The 24,025-nt window shown below is 53.1% G+C and overlaps 1 protein-coding gene across 4 annotated transcripts in view; it reads right to left on the reverse strand.

Moving 5' to 3' along the window:
* Positions 1–508: 508 nt before the first annotated feature.
* Positions 509–24,025, reverse strand: part of LOC144608410 (leucine-rich repeat-containing protein 24-like) — a 32,744-nt gene continuing 9,227 nt past the window's right edge. For all 4 annotated transcript variants that reach the window (XM_078426165.1, XM_078426173.1, XM_078426146.1 and 1 more), the window contains exons 2-5: positions 21,503–21,670; positions 18,173–18,451; positions 14,274–14,442; positions 509–5,803 (exon numbers count right to left, since the gene is read on the reverse strand). In XM_078426165.1, the coding sequence (XP_078282291.1) occupies positions 4,587–5,803; positions 14,274–14,442; positions 18,173–18,451; positions 21,503–21,652 (1,815 nt within the window). In that variant the 5' untranslated portion in view covers positions 21,653–21,670 and the 3' untranslated portion in view covers positions 509–4,586. The remainder of the gene's footprint in view (positions 5,804–14,273; positions 14,443–18,172; positions 18,452–21,502; positions 21,671–24,025) is intronic.

Below are 24,025 nucleotides of genomic sequence, written 5' to 3' on the forward strand. Positions count from 1 at the left end.
CTGTTGTCTTTTTTTTTTTTTTTTTTTTTTTTTGTGTCGGTGTTGGGATGGTTTTTGTTTCTGTTTTTGGCTGTGTATGTGTGGTGGGGGTGTGTGGTGGGGGTGTGGGGTGGGGTGGGGCGGGGGGAAACCTTTATTTTATTAGGTCTCTTCCCCGGGGCGCGGCTCGGCTGCGGGCCTTAACATTGCCGGCGCAGCTCGGCTGCGGGACGTTTCAGTGCCCGGTGCGGCTCGGCTGCGGGCCTTAACATTGCCGGCGCAGCTCGGCTGCGGGACGTTTCAGTGCCCGGTGCGGCTCGGCTGCGGGCCTTAACATTGCCGGCGCAGCTCGGCCGCGGGACGTTTCAGTGCCCGGTGCGGCTCGGCCGCTGGACTTAACATCGCCCGGTGCGGCCGCGGGACGTTTCAGTGCCCGGTGCGGCTCGGCCGCGGGACGTTTCAGTGCCCGGTGCGGCTCGGCCGCTGGACTTAACATCGCCCGGTGTGGCCGCGGGACGTTTCAGTGCCCGGTGTGGCCGCGGGACGTTTCAGTGCCCGGTGCGGCTCGGCCGCGGGACGTTTCAATGCCCGGTGCGGCTTGGCCGCTGGACTTAACATCGCCCGGTGTGGCCGCGGGACGTTTCAGTGCCCGGTGTGGCCGCGGGACGTTTCAGTGCCCGGTGCGGCTCGGCCGCGGGACGTTTCAATGCCCGGTGCGGCTTGGCCGCTGGACTTAACATCGCCCGGTGTGGCCGCGGGACGTTTCAATGCCCGGTGCGGCTTGGCCGCTGGACTTAACATCGTCAGCGCTGTTAGGCCGCGGGACGTTTCAGTGCCCGGTGCGGCTCGGCCGTTGGACTTAACATCGCCTGGTGTGGCCGCGGGACGTTTCGGTGCCCGGGGCGGCTCGGCCGGGGGGCCTTCCATCCCCTTGCGGGGGCTGTGCGTGTCGTTTGCCTCGGTAGGGGTCGAGCTGCCTGTCCGTGGGTGCGGGGGGAAGTTTTGTTGCCTCCATCACAGTGAGGGGGTGTTTGGAGTCACTGTGATGGATGTTTGTGTTGGGGTCGGGTGTCCTGTGTTCTTTTCTTTTTGCTGTATTTTGTGTGACTGCTGAAATTTCGCTCGGTGTTGTGCCGAGTGACAATAAAGTGTTGTTATGTTATGTTATGTTATATCTCCTGTATTCCCTTTTACCTCATCTTCACAATTTGTTAACCCCTCCCCCCCACTACTTAGTTTAGAGCCACAGGTGTCACACTAGCAAACCTGCCTGCCAGAATGTTTGTCCCCCTGCTGTTAAGATGTAACCCGTCCCTTTTGTACAAGTCACCCCTAGCCCAGAAGAGATCCCAGTGGTCCAGAAATCTAAATCCCTGCTCTCTGCACCAGCCCCTCAGCCATAAATTCATACCCTCTATCTCTCTGTTCCTGGCCTCACCAGCACGAGGTACCGGTAGCAGTCCAGAGATAACCACCTTCGACGTCCTACTTCTCAGTCTTTTTCCTAACTCTCTAAACTCCCGCTGTAGCACCTCCTTCCTCTTCCGCCCGACGTCATTCGTGCCCACGTGCACAACGACTTCAGGTTGATCGCCTTCCCTCACTAGGATGTTCTGAAGCCGGTCCGTGATGTGCTGAACCCTGGCACCAGGGAGGCAACAGACCATCCTCAATTCCCTCCTGCTGCCACAGAATCTTCTGTCCGTCCCTCGGACGATGGAGTCACCCACCACTACGGCTCTTCCTGACTTCGGTCTCCCCTGTCGAGTATCCTTGCCAACAGGTCCACCACTCGGACTGGAAACGTCTTCTGCCCCGACAGTTCCCAAGAAGGTATACCTATTTGCAATAGGCACAGCCACTGGGGTCTCCTGTAGTCCACGTCCACTCCCCCCTGAAACAGTCTCCCACCTTCGCTCGACCTGGACCCTTGGCGTGACAGCCTCACAATAGGTCCTGTCGAGGAAACTCTTGCATTCCCGGATGGGAATGTGGAAAATTACTGAACTGTGGAAAATTACTGGATGTGCTGTTTGTGCTGCTTTGGGCTGTATTAATATTGCCTGTATTCGGGGTATTCTTTGAGAGGACGGAAGCAGGTGCTTGAGTGGACAACAGCACACTCAGGTCTCTGTGTCTTCTCCCACCTTGGTGTTAAAGTAAAACGTTTTGTTAACTGAGTTCTGTGTTCTTTGAATTATTTCATAGATAAGTCTAGGCGACTTTCACAACTACACCTAATGACTCTCCTGCCTTCTCCCCATAACCCCTGACACCCGTACTATCTGTCAATGCCTTAAAGATATCCATTGGCCTCCACCGCCGTCTGTGGCAATGAATTCCACAAATTCACCACCCTCTGGCTAAAGAAATTCCTCCTCTTCTCCATTTCAAAGGTACATCCTTTTATTCGGAGGCTCTGCCCTCTGATTCTGGACTCTCCCATCGATGGAAATATCTTATCCACATACATTCTACTTTGGGCCTTTCATATCCAATAGGTTCCAGTATGATCACCCTTCATCCTTCTAACATAATTCTCTGTATAACTCAGTTCTGGGCACCATGTTATAGGAAAGATATTGTCAAGCTTGAAAGGGTTCAGAAAAGATTTACGAGGATGTTGCCAGGACTAGAGGGTGTGAGGGTCTGAAGAAGGGTCTTGACCCGAAATGTCGCCCATTGCTTCTCTCCTGAGATGCTGCCTGACCTGCTGAGTTACTCCAGCATTTTGTGAATAAATACTTTCGATTTGTACCAGCATCTGCAGCTATTTTCTTATAAGGAGAGGTTGAGCAGGCTGGGTCTCTATTCCATGGAGCGCAGGAGGATGAGGGGTGATCTTGTAGAGGTGTACAAAATCATGAGAGGAATAGATCAGGTAGATGCACAGAGTCTTTTGCCCAGAGTAGGGGAATCGAGGACCAGAGGACATAGGTTCAAGGTGAAGAAGAAAAGATTTAATAGAAATTCGAGGGGTAGCTTTTTCACACAGAGGATGGTGGGTATACGGAACAAGCTGCCCGAGGATGTAGTTGGGTGTCAGGGGACTATCCCATCGTTTAAGAAAGTTAGACAGGTACATGGATAGGACAGGTTTGGAGAGTTATGGACCAAACGCAGGCAAGTGGGACTAGGATAGCTGGGAGATGTTGGCCGGTGTGGGCGAGTTGGGCCGAAGGGCCTGTTTCCACACTGTATCACTCTATGACTCTATGACTCTAACTCAAGCCCTCCAGGCCTAGAAACATCCTCGTAAATCAATTTTTCTTCAGAGCCTTTCCAGTTTAATGACATCCTTCCTCTAGAAAGGTGACCAAAACTGTGCACAGTTCTTCAGATAGGGCATTTTCAATGCCTTGTACAGCTGTATCATAACATCCCAACTCCTGTGCTCAGTATTGTTGAAGGCAAGTGTGCCAAACCCCCTTTTCTCCACAGATAAGACACAAAAAGCTGGAGTAACTCAGCGGGACAGACAGCATCTCTGGAGAAAAAGGAATAGGTGACGTTTTGGGTTGAGACTCTTCTTCACCACCCTGTCCACCTGAGTCACTGCTTTCATAGAACCATGTTCCTGCACCCCCCAGGTCTCTCTGTTCTACAACACTCACGAGGGTCTACCATAGACTGTGAACGCCCTGCCCTGTTTTTTTTTCACTTAGGGTTGTCAACTTTCTCACTCCCAAATAAGGGACAAAAGGTGACGTCACCGCCCCGCACCCCACGTGACCTCACCCAGCCAGCGGCCACGTGTTCTCGCTCCATCAATGGCTGGCGGGCCTGGAGGCGGGTTGCTACGCAACCTCCGTTAGGCGGCGCCCGGGCCTCCGGGCCTACAGTGTCCGAGCCTACAGCGCCCCCCCAGACCTAATACGGGACAAGGACGGTCCCGTACGGGACAAACCAATTACCCAAAATACGGGAAGTACCGGCAAATACGGGAGAGTTGGCAACCCTAGTTTTACTAAAATGCACACATGGCATTTATCCAGATTAAACCCCAGTTTGTGCCCGGCTGTTGGAGATGCAGTGTTGGGAAACGTGTGAAGTTACTCCAGGGAGAAATATTTCCCCTCCTCTCACTCTCAGCTCTGGAAGGAGGTGCAGTCTGATCCCATTTCCCCTGGCCTGTGGGGTGTTGCAGATCACTCTCCAGCCGAGCCCCCTTGCAAAGGCAAGGCACAGCAGGATCCCACGAGCCACCACCGGGCGACGGACAGACAAACGCCTTGGTTGCGTCGCCGGTGAAAGGCGGCGACGTTGACCGGGACTGCCCTGCTCCCCACGCCGTCCACCGGTGGGGACCGAGACAGGGCCTCGGCGCGGCGCTGGGAGGGAGCCTCGTCACGGGCGCTGGGAGGGAGCCTCGGCACGGGCGGTGGGAGGGAGCCTCGGCACGGGCGGTGGGAGGGAGCCTCGGCGCGGCGCTGGGAGGGAGCCTCGTCACGGGCGGTGGGAGGGAGCCTCGGCGCGGCGCTGGGAGGGAGCCTCGCCACGGGCGGTGGGAGGGAGCCTCGGCGCAGTGCTGGGGGGGAGCCTCTTCACGGGCGCTGGACCGAATCCCGGTGGAGGCAAAAACAAAAATCTATTCCCAAGGCCGTTGCTCAGCAGTGGATTTCATACTCGATCTCCTCCTTAAACAACGTGGACGGGTTCTCGAATATGCTGGCCTGTTCCGGCCGCAGCGCCTGGCCTGGGATTATTTGGGCCTGGGCTTGAGGACTGTTTTGGGCCTGGACTTTGGCCTGAGATTGAGCTTGGATTTGGGCACTGCTTTGGGCTTGAGCCAGAGCCTGGGCCTGTGTTTGGACCTGGTCATGGGCCTGGGCCTGTGTTTGGGCCTGGGCCTGTGTTTGGGCCTGAGCCTGAGCCTGTGCCTGGGCCTGTGTTTGGGCCTGGTCATGGGCCTGGGCCTGTGTTTGGGCCTGGGCCTGAGACTGAGCCTGGGCCTGTGTTTGGGCTTGAGCCTGAGCCTGAGCTTGAGCCTGGGCAGTGTGCATGGCCTGATCCTGCAGGCTGCCCAGCCCCAGCGGCCTGCCCTCCTGGGCTGAGTCCTTGTACGTGTGGAAGTCCCTCCTGCTTCGGTCGATGACGAACATCTCCCGGCCGTCGCTGTCCCGGTACTCCTCCAGCTGGGCAAAGGTGCTGGGTCCGTCCGAGTAGTCATTGAGGTAGAGTCCGCAGGCCGGGGCCTCCTCGTGGCCCTGGGCATTGCCCCAGGGGCCCCTGCGGCGCCAGATGACAGCCAGCAGCAGCAGCAGAGCGGCCAGGCCTAGCAGGGCGATGCCGGCCGCCACGCCCATCTGTGCTGCCGGGCCCAGCGCCCCAAACTCGGCCCCCTTGTACAGCGGCTCCCGGCCTGGCCTGGGCGGCAGGCCTGAGGTGTTGAGCAGCAGAGTGAAGGTGGCAGCGGCCCTGCCCCCGGCATTGCGGGCCTCGCACACGTAGGCCCCGGCCTGGGCCGTCGACACGTTGGGCAGCGTCAGGGGCAGCAGCAGCGGGCCCGTCCCCTCGTGCTCCCCCAGGCCCGGCTCCCAGGCCTGGCCCGGCCGCCTCCAGCCCACCGCCGGCACAGGGTACCCCGAGGCCCTGCAGGCTACTCGTACCTCCTCCCCCGCCCGCGCTGAGGCCCCGCTGCGGTCCAGGCTCACAGCCGGGGGGATGCAGATCAAGCTGGAGGCCGGCACCTCCGGCAGGCTCTGGCCCGACAGACGGGGAGGCTCGGAGCACGGCACCGCCCGGCCCAACAGCAGCCGACGGCCCTCCTTCACCATCCAGGATCGCAGCCAGAGGAGCCCACAGTCACACCGCCACCGATTCCCTGCAGAGAGAGGCACAGCATTAGACAAGGGGCAGACAGACCTAGAGAGTGATAGGCAGGGTTAGAGTTAGAGATACAGCGTGGAAACAGGCCCTTCGGCCCACCGGGTCCACGCCGACCAGCGATCCCCGCACACTAACACTATCCTACACCCACTAGGGACAATTTTTACATTTACCAAGCAAATTAACCTACAAACCCGCACGTCTTTGGGATGTGGGAGGAAACCGGAGCACCCAGAGAAAACCCAACGCAGGTCACGGGGAGAGCGCAAAGTCCGTACAGACAGCACCCGTGGTCAGGATCGAACCCAGGTCTCTGGCGCTATGAGGCAGCAGCTCTACCCGCTGCGCCACCGTGCCGCCTAAAGACAGGTCTAAAATTTAGAAACAAAGAACTGCAGATGATAAGTAGAAGGTTCCCGACCCAAAAGGTTACCGATCCACGTTCTCCAGAGACGCTGCATGACTCACTGAGCTCCTCCAGCACTTTGTGCCCTTTTTAACTTTGGTACTGTCACCTGCACTGCTGTACAGTGGACAGGTTTGTTCTACACGCTATCCAAACAGATCTGCACAGCTGCTAGAGCTGCCTCCTCACAGCGCCAGAGACACCAGTTCGATCCCAACATCGGGGCGTTGCCCATGCGTGTTAGAGTTTACACGTTCTCCCTGTGACCGTGTGGGTTTCCTCCGGGTGCTCCGGGTCTCCTCCCACATCCCAAAGACGTGCGGATTTGTGGGCTAATTGGTCCTCTGTAAATTACCCCTCGTGTGTGGGGAGTGGGTGAGAAAGCAGCATAACATTGTAAAAAGGTCTGATATACCACACATAGATACGATCATGTTAAACTCAAGTGCAATAGATAGAGCAAAGGGGATGATGCAAAGTGCAGAATACAGTTCTCAGCATTGTCGTGCATCAGGTCCACAGACAAAGTCCAATGTCCGCAATGGGGTCGAGGTGAACTGGACTGTACCTCGGCTCATGGAAGGGCCGTTCAGAAGCCTGATAACAGAGGGGAAGAAGCTGTTCCTAACTCTGGTAGTGTGATCTTTCAAGCTTCTGTACCTTCTGCCGGATGGGAGCATGGAGAAGAAGGAAGGACCGGGGTAGTGGGACAAGTCTTTGATGGTGCTGGCTATTCTTCCGAGGCAGCGTGGAGTCAATGGTGGGGAGTCTGGTCTGTGTGGTGGACTGGGCGACAAAGACAACTCTCTTGCAAAGGGAAGACGGATCTCGACCCGAAACGTCACCCACTCCTTCTCTCCAGAGATGCTGCCTGTCCTGCTGAGTTACTCCAGCTTTCTGTGTCTATCTTCAGGTTAAACGGGCATCTGCAGTTCCTTCCTAAACATTCTCTCCAATTTCTTGCGGTTTTGGGCAGACATGTTCCCAAACCAGGCTGCGATGAAACCTCTCTAGTTTCCCTTTCCCTTGCCTTTCAGTCTGAAGAAGGGTCTCGACCCGAAACATAGGGCTGCCAACTGTCCCGTATTAGCTGGGGCATCCCGTATGTTCGGCTAAATTGGTTTGTCCCGTATGGGAATGCCCGTGTCCCGTATTAGGCCCGGGGGGGGACGCTGTAGGCCCGGACACTGTCGGTCCAGACACTGTATGTCTGGACACTTATAGGCCTGGACAGTGTAGGCCCGGAGGCCTGGGCTCCGCCTCACAAAGGTTGTGTAACAACCCGCCTCCTGGCCCGGGGGGCCGCCATTGGTGGAGCGGGAGCACGTGGCCACTGGCTGGGTGAGGTCACGTGGGGCGCGGGGCTGTAATGTCACCTTTTGTCCCTTATTTGGGAGTGAGGAAGTTGGCAACCCCACTGAAGCGCCACCCATTCCTTCTTTCCAGAGATGCCGCCTGTCGTGCTGAGTTACTCCAGCATTTTGTGCCTCTCTTCAGTATGCTTTCTATGGTGCACTTGTAGAAGTTTGTAAGAGTCACTGGAGACAGGTCTCGTCAGGAAGTAGAGGCGTTGGTTGGCGTGGCTTCTTGGCTGTGGCATCCATGTGGTTGGTCCACGACAGATCGTTAGTAATATTAATGTCAAGGAACTTCAGTCATTCAACGTCTTCCTCAATGTCTCCCAGATATACAGAGACTTTCTTCCACAGGTCCCCCATTACAAAGACAGAGAAAACATAGAAAAATAGGTGCAGACGGACGCCATTTAGCCCTTCGAGCCAGCACCGCCATTCACTATGATCATGGCTGATCATCCACAATCAGTAACCCGTGCCTGCCTTCTCCCCATATCCCTTGATTCCACTAGCCCCTAGAGCTGTATCTAACTCTCTTTTAAATTCATCCAGTCAATTGGCCTCCACTGCCCTCTGTGGCAGAGAATTCCACAAATTCACAACTCTCTGGGTGGAAAAGTTTTTTTCTCACCTCAGTTTTAAATGGCCTCCCCTTTATTCTTAGACTGTGTGGCCCCTGGTTTTGGACTCCCCCAACATTGGGAACATTTTTCCTGCATCTAGCTTGTACAGTCCTTTTATAATTTTATACGTCACTACAAGATCCCCTCTCATCCTTCTAAACTCCAGTGAATACAAGCCCATTCTTTTCAATCTTTCCTCATTTAAAAGCATTCATCCAGGTTGCACCACAGCTTGGTTTGGGAACAGCTCTGCCCAAGACCGCAAGAAATTGCGGAGAGTTGTGAATGGAGCCCAGTCCATCGCACAGACCAGCGGTAGAGTTGCTTCCTTACAGCGAATGCAGCGCCTGAGACTCAAGTTCGATCCTGACTACGGGCGCCGTCTGTACGGAGTTTGTACGTTCTCTCCGTGGCCTGCGTGGGTTTCCTCCGAGATCTTCGGTTTCCTCCCACACTCCAAAGACGTACAGGTTTGTAGGTTAATTGACTGGGTAAAATGTGTTTAAAAAAAATTGTCCCTCGTGTGTGTACGATAGTGTTAATGTGCGGGGATCGCTGGGCGGTGTGGACTCGGTGGGCCGAAGGGCCTGTTTCCGTGCTATTTCTCTAAATCTAAATCTAAAAAAAAATCTGCACAATGTGTTTTTCTTGTCTGCTTCTACCTACCATCCTGCCCGCCTTGTTCTCCCAATTCCATCCCTACCCCAGTTGCCCATCGCACCTGCTCACGTGGTTAACGGTGACACTGAACCCACTTAGTTTGGTTTCGTTTAGAGATTCACCACGGGTTGTCACCTTGTGGTGGTGGAGAAGCTAGTGTGGTCCTGAGATCCTGAGAGCGATGCCGTCTGGAGCTACGCTCCTGGTAGGGTCACCCATGGCGGTAAGGTCGAGGGGGAGGTCCCTGACAAAGAGCGATCCAACCAAGACCTTGACGGTCCCTTCATCTCCCTCCGAGACGCAGGTAGCCGTGTCCTGTATGGGCTCCTCCTCCACACCCTGCACTTCCTCGCCCTGCTCCACCGTCCGGACGCTAAGTGGCGGTCGGTGTTGTCTTCCGGTCGCGAGGGGGCCCCGCAGTGGGGGTCTCTCTACGCAGGGATTCTGCCCCTCTCCATCGGGGCCCTGGGATGGAGGGTATTGCACCGAGGAGTCCCCTGCAACATGTTCCTCGCGCGGTTCAGACTCGCCAGCCGCCTGCTACTGTTGCGGGTTGGAAGAGTCGTACATGGAGTGTGAGAGGTTGCAGCCCCTGTTCCAATATCTAAAGGGGCTGCTCCTTGCTTTTTGGCTGCATTTTTCACCCACCACCCTCATCTTTGGACACCCTGTGCGTAGGGGAGAGGGCAGGGCCGAGGATGTCCTGGTTGGGTTGCTCCTGGGCCTGGCCAAGCTGGCCATCCGCGAGTCACGGCGCCAGGGGGAAGAGGGCTCTGCCCGAGCTGGCTGCCTGCCCCGTTTCCGGGGTCACGTCCGTCCGCGCCCGGGTGGGGTTGGAGAGGGACCACGCGCTGTCCACGGGCACTCTGGGGGGTTTCCGGGACCGCTGGGCACCGCGGGGGGTGGGGGGATATATCCTGGATGGGGATTGTAATATAATTGTATAATAGTTTCAATTGGTATATTTGTTTGTATAATATTCTGGTGGTGAGTTCTGTTTTGGTTTTATTGTATTGTATATATTATTTTGATATTTGAATAAATATTTTTGATTAAAATTTTTTTTATTTTTTTAAAGACGGTGGAACAGGCGGAGGGAGGATGACGGCTGACTTTAGTGGAGCGTCACAACGGCTGGGTAGGCGGATGGATGAAGGCTGCAGCAGAAAGGGGTCCCTGGTCGTCTTGGACTCCATGGCACTGGATCCTGACCCAGATCCGTCAAGGACTGTGTGGTGGCTGTCTGTGCACCAGTCTCCCCACGTTACACAAAGTCACGCACAGGCGTCGTAGAGGACAGTCATACTCGCTTCCAGTGACCGCCGATGATGATGAGTTTAGAGATACAGTGCGGAAACAGGCCCCTCGGCCCACCGAGTCCACGTTGACCATCGATCGCCCGTTCACGCTAGTTCCATGTTATCCCACTTTCCCATCCACTCCCTGCACTCCAGGGGGGAAGCTGGAGCAGCCGGAGGGTAACCAGAGAGAACGTGCAAACTCCACGCAGACAGCACCCGAGGTCGGGGTCAAACTGGGTCTGCGGTGCAGTGAGGCAGCAGTTCTACCCACTGCTCCACTGTGTCGCCCTGACTTCTGACTGTCTACCCAGTGTATGCCTCTCATCATTTGATATACTTCTATCAGGAAGTATACTTCTATTGTTACAGCTTAATAATAAAGGTTCTATGTTTTATACACAAGCAGAACACGCTGAAACATTTTTCGCTTGGGCAGCTTACAACCCAGTGGTATAAGTGTTGATTTCTCAAACCAAGTAACTCCGGCATTCCCTCTCTCTCCATCCCTCCCCCACCCAAGTCGCACCAGCTTCTCAGTCGTGTTACTGATTCCCATTGTCCCTAACTCGTTTTATAGACAATAGACAATAGACAATAGGTGCAGGAGGAGGCCATTCGGCCCTTTGAGCCAGCACCGCCATTCAATGTGATCATGGCTGATCATTCTCAATCAGTACCCCGTTCCTGCCTTCTCCCCATACCCCTGACTCCGCTATCCTTAAGCGCTCTATCTAGCTCTCTCTTGAATGCATTCAGAGAATTGGCCTCCACTGCCTTCTGAGGCAGAGAATTCCACAGATTCACAACTCTCTGACTGAAAAGGTTTTTCCTCATCTCAGTTCTAAATGGCCTACCCCTTATTCTTAAACTGTGGCCCCTTGTTCTGGACTCCCCCAACATTGGGAACATGTTTCCTGCCTCTAACGTGCCCAACCCCTTAATAATCTTATACGTTTCGATAAGATCTCCTCTCATCCTTCTAAATTCCAGTATATACAAGCCTAGTCGCTCCAGTCTTTCAACATACGACAGTCCCGCCATTCCGGCAATTAACCTAGTAAACCTACGCTTCACGCCCTCAATAGCAAGAATATCCTTCCTCAAATTTGGAGACCAAAACTGCACACAATACTTCAGGTGCGGTCTCACTAGGGCCCTGTACAACTGCAGAAGGACCTCTTTGCTCCTATACTCAACTCCTCTTGTTATGAAGGCCAACATTCCATTGACTTTCTTCACTGCCTGCTGTACCTGCATGCTTCCTACAGTGACTGATGCATTAGGACACCCAGATCTCGTTGTACGTCCCCTGTTCCTAACTTGACACCATTCAGCCATTCAGTTTTCACCCAGCAAGCAGCTGACAATGGCCTGTTACCTTTATCATCGTTACTTTTTTGCACATCTTTCATTCACTTGTCCTATATATCTCTCCATGTCACCGCCTATATCTCTCGTTTCCCTTTCCTCTGACTCTCAGTCTGAAGAACGGTCTCGACCCCGAAAAGTCACCCATTCCTTTTCTCCAGAGACGCTGCCTGTCCCACTGAGTTACTCCAGCTTTTTGTGTCTCTGCTGGAAACACACCACACTCCACGGTGGCACTGCGGTAGAGTTGCTGCCTTGCAGGAGACCTGGGTTCCATCCCGACTACGGGTGCTGTCTGTACGGAGTTTGCACGTTCTCCCTGTGACCTGCGTGGGTTTTCTCCGAGATCTTCGGTTTCCTCCCACACTCCAAAGACGTGCAGGTTTGTAGGTTAATTGGCTGGGTAAATGTAAAAATTGTCCCTAGTGGGTGTAGGATAGTGTTAATGTGCGGGGACTGTCATATGTTGAAACGAGACTGTCATATGTTGAAAGACTGGAGTGACTAGGCTTGTATACACTGGAATTTAGAAGGATGAGAGGAGATTTATCGAAACGTATACGATTATTAAGGGGATGGACACGTTAGAGACAGGAAACATATTCCCAATGTTGGGGGAGTCCAGAACAAGAGGCCACAGTTTAAGAATAAGGGGTAGGCCATTTAGAACTGAGATGAGGAAAAACTTTTTCAGTCAGAGAGTTGTGAATCTGTGGAATTCTCTGCCTCAGAGGGCAGTGGAGGCCAATTCTCTGAATACATTCCATATAACCATATAACAACTACAGCACGGAAACAGGCCCGTTCGGCCCTACCAGTCCACGCCGACCACTCTCTCTGACCTAGTCTCATCTACCTGCTCTCAGACCATAACCCTCCAATCCCCTCTCATCCATATACCTATCCAATTTACTCTTAAATAATAAAATCGAGCCAGCCTCCACCACTTCCACCGGAAGACCATTCCATACAGCCACCACCCTCTGAGTAAAGAAGTTACCCCTCATGTTACCCCCAAACGTTTGTCCCTTAATTGTGAAGTTATGTCCCCTTGTTGGAATCTTCCCCACTCTCAAAGGGAAAAGCCTACCCACGTCAACTCTGTCCGTCCCTCTTAAAATTTTAAAAACCTCTATCAAGTCCCCCCTCAACCTTCTACGCTCCAAAGAATAAAGACCCAACCTGTTCAACCTTCCTCTGTAGCTTAAGTGCTGAAACCCAGGCAACATTCTAGTAAATCTCCTCTTTACCCTCTCCATTTTGTCGACATCCTTCCTATAATTTGGCGACCAGAACTGCACACCATATTCCAGATTCGGCCTCACCAATGCCCTGTACAATTTTAACATTACATCCCAACTTCTATATTCGATGCTCTGATTTATAAAGGCAAGCATACCAAATGCCTTCTTCACCACCCTATCCATATGAGATTCCACCTTCAGGGAACAATGCACAGTTATTCCCAGATCCCTCTGTTCCACTGCATTCATCAATTCCCTACTATTTACCCTGTACGTCCTATTTTGATTTGTCCTACCAAAATGCAGCACCTCACACTTATCAGCATTAAACTCCATCTGCCATCTTTCAGCCCACCCTTCCAAAAGGCCCAAGTCTCTCTGTAGACTTTGAAACTCTACTTCATTATTAACTATACCACCTATCTTAGTATCATCTGCATATTTACTAATCCAATTTGCCACACCATCATCCAGATCATTAATGTAAATGACAAACAACAGTGGACCCAACACAGATCCTTGGGGTACTCCACTAGACACTGGCCTCCAACCTGACATACAGTTGTCAACCATTACCCTCTGGTATCTCCCATTCAGCCATTGTTGAATCCATCTTGCAACCTCACTATTAATACCCAACGATTTAACCTTCTTAATCAACCTTCCATGTGGAACCTTGTCAAATGCCTTACTGAAGTCCATATAGACAACATCCACAGCCTTGCCCTTATCAATTTCCCTGGTAACCTCTTCAAAAAATTCAAGAAGATTAGTCAAACATGACCTTCCAGGCACAAATCCATGTTGACTGTTTCTAACCAGGCCTTGTTTATCCATATAATTATATATATTGTCCCTAAGTATCTTTTCCATTAATTTTCCCACCACAGACGTCAAACTAACAGGTCTATAATTGCTAGGTTTACTTTTAGAACCTTTTTTAAACAAAGGCACAACATGCGCAATACGCCAATCTTCCGGCACCATCCCCGTTTCTAATGACGTTTGAAATATTTCCGTCATAGCCCCTGCTATTTCTGCACTAACTTCCCTCAATGTCCTAGGGAATATCCTATCAGGACCTGGAGACTTATCCACTTTTATATTTTTCAAAAGTGTCCATTCAAGAGAGAGCTGGATAGCGCTCTTAAGGATAGCGGAGTCAGGGGGTATGGGGAGAGGGCAGGAACGGGGTACTGATTGAGAATGATCAGCCATGATCACATTGAATGGCGGTGCTGGCTCGATGGGCCGAATGGCCTCCTCCTGTACCTATTGTCTATTGTCTATTGTCTATTGATCGCTGGTCAGTGCGGACTCGGTGGGTCGAAGGTCCTGTTTCCGCGCTGTATCTCCAAACTAAACTAAACCCACACAGACAGCAGCCGGGGTCAGGATTGAACCCGGGACTCTGGAGCTTTGTGAGAGGGCGTCTCTTCCCGCCGCGCCACCGTGCCACCCATTCCCTCTCCCCCCCCCCCCCTCTGCGTGCGTGGCCTTGTCCTCACCAATGAGCCGCAGCTCCTGCAGGCTGGTGAGGGGTTGCAGCGAGGCCTGGTGTAACGTGCGGAGCCAGTTGTTGCTCAGGTCCAGCAAGGCCAGTGACGACAGCCCCACAAACGCCTGCTCGTCCAGCGACTGCAGGCTGTTCTCCTGCAGGTGCAGCTCCTGCAGCCTCTGAAACACAACAACACCGTCTCACATTTCACTTGGGCAGCTCATAACCCAGTGGTATGAGTCTTGATTTCTCTAACTTCAAGTGATCCTTGCATCCCCTCTCTCTCCATCCATCCCCCGCCCAAGTCGTACCAGATTCAAAGATGTCTTGTTGAGTCTCTTTGTCTGTAACTCGTTTTGACCTAGCCCTCAGCTAACAATGGCTTGTTTCCTTTAATCATCATTACTTCTTTGCATATCTTTCATTCATTTGTTCCAAGGTGTCACACAATGCTGGAGTAACTCAGTGGGTCAGGCAGCATCTAGGAGAGAAGGAATGGGTGATGTTTTGGGTCAAGACCCTTCTTCAGACTGATGTCAGGGGGGGCGGGACAAAGAAAGGATATAGGTGGAGACAGGAAGACAGTGGGAGAACTGGGAGGGGGAGGGGAAGAGAGGGACAGAGGAACTATCTAAAGTTGGAGAAGTCAATGTTCATACCACTGGGCTGCAAGCTGCCCAAGCGAAATATGAGGTGCTGTTCCTCCAATTTCCAGTGGGCCTCACTATGGCACTGGAGGAGGCCCATGACAGAAAGGTCAGACTGGGAGTGGGAGGGGGAGTTGAAGTGCTCAGCCACCGGGAGATCAGGTTGGTTAAGGCGGACTGAGCAAAGGTTTTGAGCGAAACGATCGCCGAGCCAGCGCTTGGTCTCGCCGATGTAGAGAAGTTGACACGGGGTTGGGGTTGGTTTAGGTGGGAAGGGACGAGTGGACCAGGGAGTTACGGAGGGAACAGTCTCTGCGTTCCGCAGGCACTTTCCCCTGCAACCGCAGGAAATGCAACACCTGTCCCTTTACCTCCCACCTCGACTCCATCCAAGGACCCAAACAGTCTTTCCAGGTGAGGCAGAGGTTCACCTGCACCTCCTCCAACCTCACCTACTGTATCCGCTGCTCAAGATGTCAACTTCTCTACATCGGCGAGACCAAACGCAGGCTCAGCGATCGTTTCGCTCAACACCTTCGCTCAGTCCGCCTTAACCAACCTGATCTCCCGGTGGCTGAGCACTTCAACTCCCCCTCCCACTCCCAGTCTGACCTTTCTGTCATGGGCCTCCTCCAGTGCCATAGTGAGGCCCACCGGAAATTGGAGGAACAGCACCTCATATTTCGCTTGGGCAGCTTACAGCCCAACGGTATGAACATTGACTTCTCCAACTTTAGATAGCTCCTCTGTCCCTCTCTTCCCCTCTCTCCTAGATGCTGCCTGACCTGCTGAGTTACTCCAGCATTTTGTGATACCTTCGATTTGTACCAGCATCTGCAGTTATTTTCCTATTCATTTGTTCCATATCTCTCGATATCACCGTCTGTATGTACATCTCGTTTCCATTTCCTCTGACTCTCAGTCTGAAAAAGGGTCTTGACCCGGAATGTCACCTATTTCTTTTCACCAGAGATGCCGTCTGACCCTCTGAGTTACTCCAGCTTTTTGTCTACCTTCGCACTAGTTCTGCGTTATCCCACTTTGACATCCGTTCACGACACACTGGCGGAAATTTACAGAGGCCAATTAATGGCATGAATTTGGATTCCTCTAACTTCAAGTCACCCCTGCGTCCCTTCTCTCCCCATCCCTCTCTCACCGAGCTTCAAAGTCATCTTGGGTAGACACAAAAGGCTGGAGTAACTCAGTGGGTCAGGCAGCATCTCTGGAGAGAAGGAATGGGTGACGTTTCGGGTCGAGACCCTTCTTCAGGCTGAAGAAGGGTGTCGAGAATGGGAATGGAAAGGGGAGGGGAGGGGAGGGGAGGGGAGGGGTTCATAGCCGGCAACTGGGTGCATGAGATGGGCACTGGAGAGAGAGCGCAAGAGCTCTGCTGGTCGACCATGCAGTGTGTGCTTGGCTAGGGTTGCCAACTGTCCCGTATTAGCCGGGACATCCCATATATTGGGCTAAATTGGTTTGTTCCATACGGGAACGCCCTTGTCCCGTATTAGGCCCGGAGGCCGCTGTAGGCCCGGACAGTGTAGGCCCGGTCATTGTAGGCCCGGTCACTGTGGGCCACTGTAGGCCCGGACACTGTAGGCCTGGTCACTGTGGGCCCGGGGGCCACTGTAGGCCTGGACAGATGCCTGGGTGTCATCTAACGGAGGTTGCGTAGCAACCCGCCTCCTGGCCCGGGCGGCCGCCATTGATGGAGCGGGAGCACGTGGCCGCTGGCTGGGTAAGGTCACGTGGGGCGGTGACGTCATCTTTTGTCCCTTATTTGGAGTGAGAAAGTTGGCAACCTCAGTGCTCAGTCTCGCCGATGTGGAGGAGGCCAAATACAACACCCATTCCTCACCTCCACTCTCCCTGTTCCCACATTCCCCCCACACCGCCCCCTCCCCACACCTCCCATTCCCCACACCACCCATGTCTCACTCTCCACCCACTTTCCCCCCCACACCCACTCCCCCCACACTCCCATTCCCCCACTCCCCCCACACCCACCCACCCACCCACACCCTCTACTCCCCACACCCACTCCCCCCCACACCCACCCACCCACACCCTCTACCCCCCCCACACCCACTCCCCCCCACACCCTCCCACCCACACCCTCTACCCCCCCCACACCCACCCACCCACCCACCCACACCCTCTACCCCCCCACACCCACTCCCCCCCCACACCCACCCACCCACACCCTCTACCCCCCCCACACCCACTCCCCCCCACACCCTCCCACCCACACCCTCTACCCCCCCCACACCCACCCACCCACCCACCCACACCCTCTACCCCCCCACACCCACTCCCCCCCACACCCACCCACCCACACCCTCTACCCCCCCACACCCACTCCCCCCCACACCCTCCCACCCACACCCTCTACCCCCCCCACACCCACTCCCCCCCACACCCACCCACCCACACCCTCTACCCCCCCACACCCACTCCCCCCCACACCCTCCCACCCACACCCTCTACCCCCCCCCACACCCACCCACCCACCCACCCACACCCTCTACCCCCCCACACCCACTCCCCCCCACACCCACCCACCCACACCCTCTACCCCCCCCACACCCACTCCCCCCACACCCTCCCACCCACACCCTCTACCCCCCCCACACCCACCCACCCACCCACCCACACCCTCTACCCCCCCACACCCACTCCCCCCCACACCCACCCACCCACACCCTCTACCCCCCCCACACACCCACTCCCCCCACACCCACTCCCCCCCCCACACCCTCTACCCCCCCCACACACCCACTCCCCCCACACCCACTCCCCCCCCACACCCACCCACCCACACCCTCTACCCCCCCACACCCACTCCCCCCACACCCACCCACACCCTCTACCCCCCACACCCACTCCCCCCCACACCCACTCCCCCCCCACCCCCACCCCCTACACCCTCTACCCCCCCCACACCCACTCCCCCCACCCTCCCACCCCCCACACCCCCCCACCCCACACATCCACTTCCCCCCACACCCACTCCCCCCCACCCACACCCACACCCACTCCCCCCACACCCACTCTCCCCCACCCCCCCACACCCACTCCCCCCACACCCACTCTCCCCCACCCCCCCACACCCACTCCCCCCCACACCCACTCTCCCCGCCACCCCCCACCCCCCACCCCCCCCATCCACCCCCCCACCCACCCCCCCCACCCCCACTCCCCCTCACTCCCCCCCCACCCCACGCATCCACTTCCCCCCACACCCACTCTCCCTGTCTACCTGCAGCTCGTGGAAGGTGTGGCCCACCAGGTGGGAGATGTGGTTGGCTGCCAGGTAGAGGACGCGCAGGTGAGCGAGCCCCTGGAAGGTGGCCGGGTGCAGCTGCTGGATGTGGTTGCTGTTGAGCGCCAGCTCCAGCAGGGAGCGCTGCCGAGCCAATGCCCCGGCCTCGATGGTCTCCAGGCTGTTATTCTGGATGTAGAGGTTCTGCAGGTCAGAGAGGTGGGAGAAGTCCTTCCTACTGATGCGGGTGATGTTATTGTCTTGCAGGAATATCGTCTGATGGGATCCAAGCACAAAAATAATCCCTTTCATAAACTGCAGAGAATTTTGGACGTAGCCCAGACCATCAGGCAAACCAACCTCCCTTCCCTTGACTCCATCTACACCCCAAGCTGCTTCGGCAAGGCCAGCAGCATCATCAAGGACCAGTCTCTCCCCGCTCTACAGCGGGTAGTCCATAGAGCTCAGAGGACCATCGGAACACAGTTACCAGCCTTGGAGGGCATCTACAACACACGATGCCTCAGAAAAGCCACCAGCATCCACAAAGACTCTTCACACCCCTGCAACAGTCTGTTCGAACTTCTACCATCGGGCAGACGATACAAGGCGGCCTGGGCGGAACGTTCCGGAACCGTTGGGACTCTTCTCGGAGGCCGTGATCTCCGTTGATCTGGCGAAACGCATAATCCGGTAAGGCTCCAGTGTGCGGGAAGGAACTGCAGGTGCTGGTTTAAACCGAAGACGGACACAAGAAGCTGGAGTGACTCAGCGGGCCAGGCAGCATCTCTGGAGGAAAGTAACGTCACCCCATTTCTTTTCTCCACAGATGCTGGCCGACCCACCGAGTTGCTGCAGGTTTTTGTGTCTGATCCAGAAAGGTTCCTCTGGAAACAAGGGTGCCGGAAGATCCAGGTGTTGGCCCCGTACCTGCATCAACCCCCTCCTCCGGCAGCTTGTTCTGTTCACCCACCACCAGGACTCTCTCCCCCTCTACATCGGGGCCCCGGGGTGGAGGGTATTGCACCGAGGAGTCCCCTGCAACCTGTTCCTCTCGCGGTTGGTTCACAGACTCGCCAGCCGCCTGCCACTTCTGCAGGCTGGAAGAGTGTGCGTACCACGTGTACATGGAGTGTGTGAGTCTGTGTTATAATCTGCATTAAACTGCATCTGCCATGTGTCCGCCCACTCACACAACCTGTCCAAGTCACCCTGCAACCTCATAGCATCTTCCTCACAGTTCACACTGCCACCCAGCTTTGTATCATCTGCAAATTTGCTAATGGTACTTTTAATCCAAGTCACTAATATATATTGTAAATTCATCCAAATCATTAATGTATATTGTGTTCCGTGTGTACATGGAGTGTGTGAATCTGTGTACCACGTGTACGTGGAGTGTGTGTGTGTTCCATGTGTACATGGCGTGAGTCTGTGTACCACGTGTACATGGAGTGTGTGAGTCTGTGTACCACGTGTACATGGAGTGTGTGAGTCTGTGTACCACGTGTACATGGAGTGTGTGAGTCTGTGTACCACGTGTACATGGAGTGTGTGAGTCTGTGTACCACATGTACATGGAGTGTGTGAGTCTGTGTACCACATGTACATGGAGTGTGTGAGTCTGTGTACCACGTGTACATGGAGTGTGTGAGGTTGCAGCCCCTGTTCCAATATCTAAAGGGGCTGCTCCTTGCCCTTCTGGCTGCACTTCACACCCACCATCCTCATGTTTGGACACCCTGTGCGTAAGGGAGAGGGCAGGGCCGAGGATGTCCTGGTTGGGTTGCTCCTGGGCCTGGCCAAGTTGGCCATCCATGAGTCACGGCGCCAGGGGGAAGAGGACTCTGCCCGAGCCGGCTGCCTGCCCCTTTTCCGGGGTTATGTCCGCGCCCGGGTGGGGTTGGAGAGGGACCGCGCGCTGTCCACGGGCACCCGGGGGATTTCTGGGACCGCTGGGCACCGCGGGGGGGAGGGGGGGTGGAATGCATCCTGGACAAGGATGGTAACATTGTTGTACAGTAGGTAAACACAAAATGCTGGAGTAACTCAGTGGGTCAGGCAGCATCTCTGGAGAGAAGGAACGGGTCGAGACCATTCTTCAGACTGATGTCAGGGGAGGAGGCGGGACAAAGATAGGATGTAGTTGGAGACAGGAAGACAAGTGGGAGAACTCGGAAAGGGGGGGGGGATAGAGAGGGAAAGAGGAACTATCTGAAGTTGGAGAAGTCAATGTTCATACCGCTGGGGTGTAAACTACGTACAGTAGTTCATTTAGTATATTTGTTTGTCTTTGTATTATGGTGGTGGGTCCTGTTTTGTTTTATTGTTTTATTGTATTGTAAATATTATTTTTAATAATATAAGATTATTAAGGGGTTGGACACGTTAGAGGCAGGAAACATGTTCCCAATGTTGGGGGAGTCCAGAACAAGGGGCCACAGTTTAAGAATAAGGGGTAGGCCATTTAGAACGGAGATGAGGAAAAACATTTTCAGTCAGAGAGTTGTAAATCTGTGGAATTCTCTACCTCAGAAGGCAGTGGAGGCCGATTCACTGGATGCATTCAAGAGAGAGCTAGATAGAGCTCTTAAGGATAGCGGAGTCAGGGGGTATGGGGAGAAGGCAGGAACGGGGTACTGATTGAGAATGATCAGCCATGATCACATAGAATGGCGGTGCTGGCTCGAAGGGCCATAGAGGGAGTACAGAGAAGGTTCACCAGATTGATTCCTGGGATGGCGGGACTTTCATATGAAGAAAGACTGGAGAGACTCGGTTTGTACTCGCTGGAATTTAGAAGATTGAGGGGGGATCTTATAGAAACTTACAAAATTCTTAAGGGGTTGGACAGGCTAGATGCAGGAAGATTGTTCCCGATGTTGGGGAAGTTCAGAACAAGGGGTCACAGTTTAAGGATAAGGGGGAAGTCTTTTAGGACCGAGATGAGAAAGGTTTTTTTCACACACAGAGTGGTGAATCTGTGGAATTCTCTGCCACAGAAGGTAGTTGAGGCCAGTTCATTAGCTATATTTAAGAGGGAGTTAGATGTGGCCCTTGTGGCTAAAGGGACCAGGGGGTATGGAGAGAAGGCAGGTACAGGTTACTGAGTTGGATGATCAGCCATGATCATATTGAATGGCGGTGCAGACTCGAAGGGCCGAATGGCCTACTCCTGCACCTATTTTCTATGTTTCTATGTTTCTATGAAGGGCCGAATGGCCTCCTCCTGCACCTATTGTCTATTATCTATTGAATACATATTTTGATTAAATAAACCCCCAGTGCCCTCGCTGGCCGCACGGAGCACTGAGGGACCGACCCTACCTGGATGAAGGTGGGAATGTTGTTGGGGACTGCAGTCAAGCCCAGAGATCCACACTCCAGCGTCGCGCTGTAACACCGGCATCCCGCCATGCAGCCCCAGGCCTTCAGCCCCTGCACACTGAGCAGTGCAAGCGTGGCGATGAGATCCATCCAGCCCGGCACGCCCACCTGCGCGGAAAGCAAAACCATTCAGCCACTACCTCCCTGCACACAGCGGAGAAACAAACGGTGGCACAGCGGCAGAGTTGCTGCCTCCCAGCGCCACGCGCCCGGGCTCCATCCCGACTGTGATGTATATGTAATACTAATGCCAGTGCCCCCTTGACGCCAAAAGCAGAAGTTGGCAAATGTGCTTTTGCCTCGTGTCTGAGGTCAGGTGTTTTTCTAGAAGTTTCCTGGTGGGGGATTATTATTGGAGAAGGAGGATTGTTTACCATTTGACATCGGTGCGATCCTATTAGCCCCAATAAATTTGAATAAAAAAACATATGGAGGAAATCCGATTATACATAGTGTTATCCGTATCTGGAAACAATTAAAACTCACCTTAAAATTGAGTAATTTATCTTTCTTCCTACCTATTGTAAATAATCCTTCTTTCAAACCGTCTGTCTTAGATAGTGGATTTGTTCAATGGAAAAGTTATGTAATTAAAACGGTGGGAGACCTCTATCATAAGGGAACTTTTCTCTCTTTTCAGGAATTACAACAGAAGTTCGGGTTACATGCTAATAATTATTTTAGATATTTACAACTTAGAGATTATGTAAAATGACATACGCAAGAATATAGATTTAGAGGCCCAGGAATTCTTGATAAATGTTTGAACCGTCATTACAATACAAATAAATGAATATCTTATATTTATAATACTCTTTTAGATACCGACATTCCGTCATCAGAATCACATAGACGAGCATGGGAGGACGAATTGGCTCAACCCATATGGGACATATGGGACGAACGTTTACAACACATACATCAATGCTCGTTAAATACTAGACACTCATTAATACAATTTAAAATACTACACAGACTACACTATTCGAAGACAAAATTAAACAGGATCTTTCCAAGTATTTCCCCTATTTATGATAAATGTCAATTTCAAGAAGCCAATTTAACTCACGCTTTTGTGACTTGTACAAATATGCAAAATTTTTGGATCGGTATTTTTAAAACTATTTCCAAAGTTATCGATAACCAACTGGACTTAAATCCAAAATTAATAATATTAGGAGTATCATATCACATTACAAACTTTATGATAAGTCAGAGACATTTTCTTGACTACAGTTTAATAACTGTGAAAAAATTAATACTTAAATTTTGGGAAAAAACAGTAACTCCCACAATTAAAATGTGGATTACAGAAATGACCGAGACCTTGCATTTGGATAAAATAAGGTTTGTCTTAATTGAATTTTAAAAAATTTGGTCTCCATTTATTGAATTTTTAAAAAAGTAAATGGGTTTGACACAAAACTAAAATTTGAAACTAAAGTTAAAACTTGAGTTTAGGGTTGGATGTACAACTATACTCATCTTCTCCTGGATCTATCCCCATAACCTTTATATTTGTAATTCTCTTTCTTCCTTGCTAATAAAAATAAAAATAAAATATATTAAAAATCTTCTTACAAGATGTCGGACCTATATTCATTGTGCTAGTCACAACAGGGTCTTACACCGGACATTACACCAACTATGGGTGCTGTCTGTACCGAGTTTGTACCTTCTCCTCAATGACTTGCGTGAGTTTTCTCCGAATGCTCCAGTTTTCTCCCACACTCCAAAAACTGCAGATGCAGGTTTAAATCGAAGGTAGACACAAAATGCTGGAGCAACTCAGCGGGTCAGGCAGCATCTCGGGAAAGAAGGAATGGATAACCTTCGATTTAAACCAGCATCTGCAATTTTTTTTCCTACACATTTTGGAGTCTGAAGAAGGGTCTCGACCCGAAACGCCACCCATTCCTTCTCTCCAGAGATGCTGCCTGACCCGCTGAGTTACTCCAGCATTTTGTGTCTACCCCAGGTTTGTAGGCTAATTGGCTTGGTATAATTGTAAATTGTCCCTGGTGTGTGTGCAGGATAGTGTTAGTGTGTGGGGATCGCTGGTTGGTGTGGACTCGCGGGCCGAAGGGCCTGTTTTCGCACTGTATCTCTAAAGTAAACAGAAGGAACTGCACATAATGGAACACAAAGTGCCGAAAGGACTCAGTGGGTCAGGCAGCATCTCTGGAAATGTTCAGAGGCACGTGAGCCAAACGCGGGCAAATGGGCCAAGATTAGATTGTGCGTCTTGGTCAGGGTGGATGAGTTGGGCTGAACGGCCTGTTTCCGTGAGTCCAGTGGAATCTCAGGACAACATAGAGCATCGATACGAGCCTTTTGGCCCATCTTGTCCGTGGCGTCCGAGATGCCCCAACCCACCAAGATGCCCCAACCCACCGAGATGCCCCAACCCACCGAGATGCCCCAACCCACCTAGATGCCCCAACCCACCCAGATGCCCCAACC

The sequence above is a fragment of the Rhinoraja longicauda genome, chromosome 2, assembly GCF_053455715.1.
Source record: "Rhinoraja longicauda isolate Sanriku21f chromosome 2, sRhiLon1.1, whole genome shotgun sequence".
Lineage (NCBI taxonomy): Eukaryota > Metazoa > Chordata > Chondrichthyes > Rajiformes > Arhynchobatidae > Rhinoraja > Rhinoraja longicauda.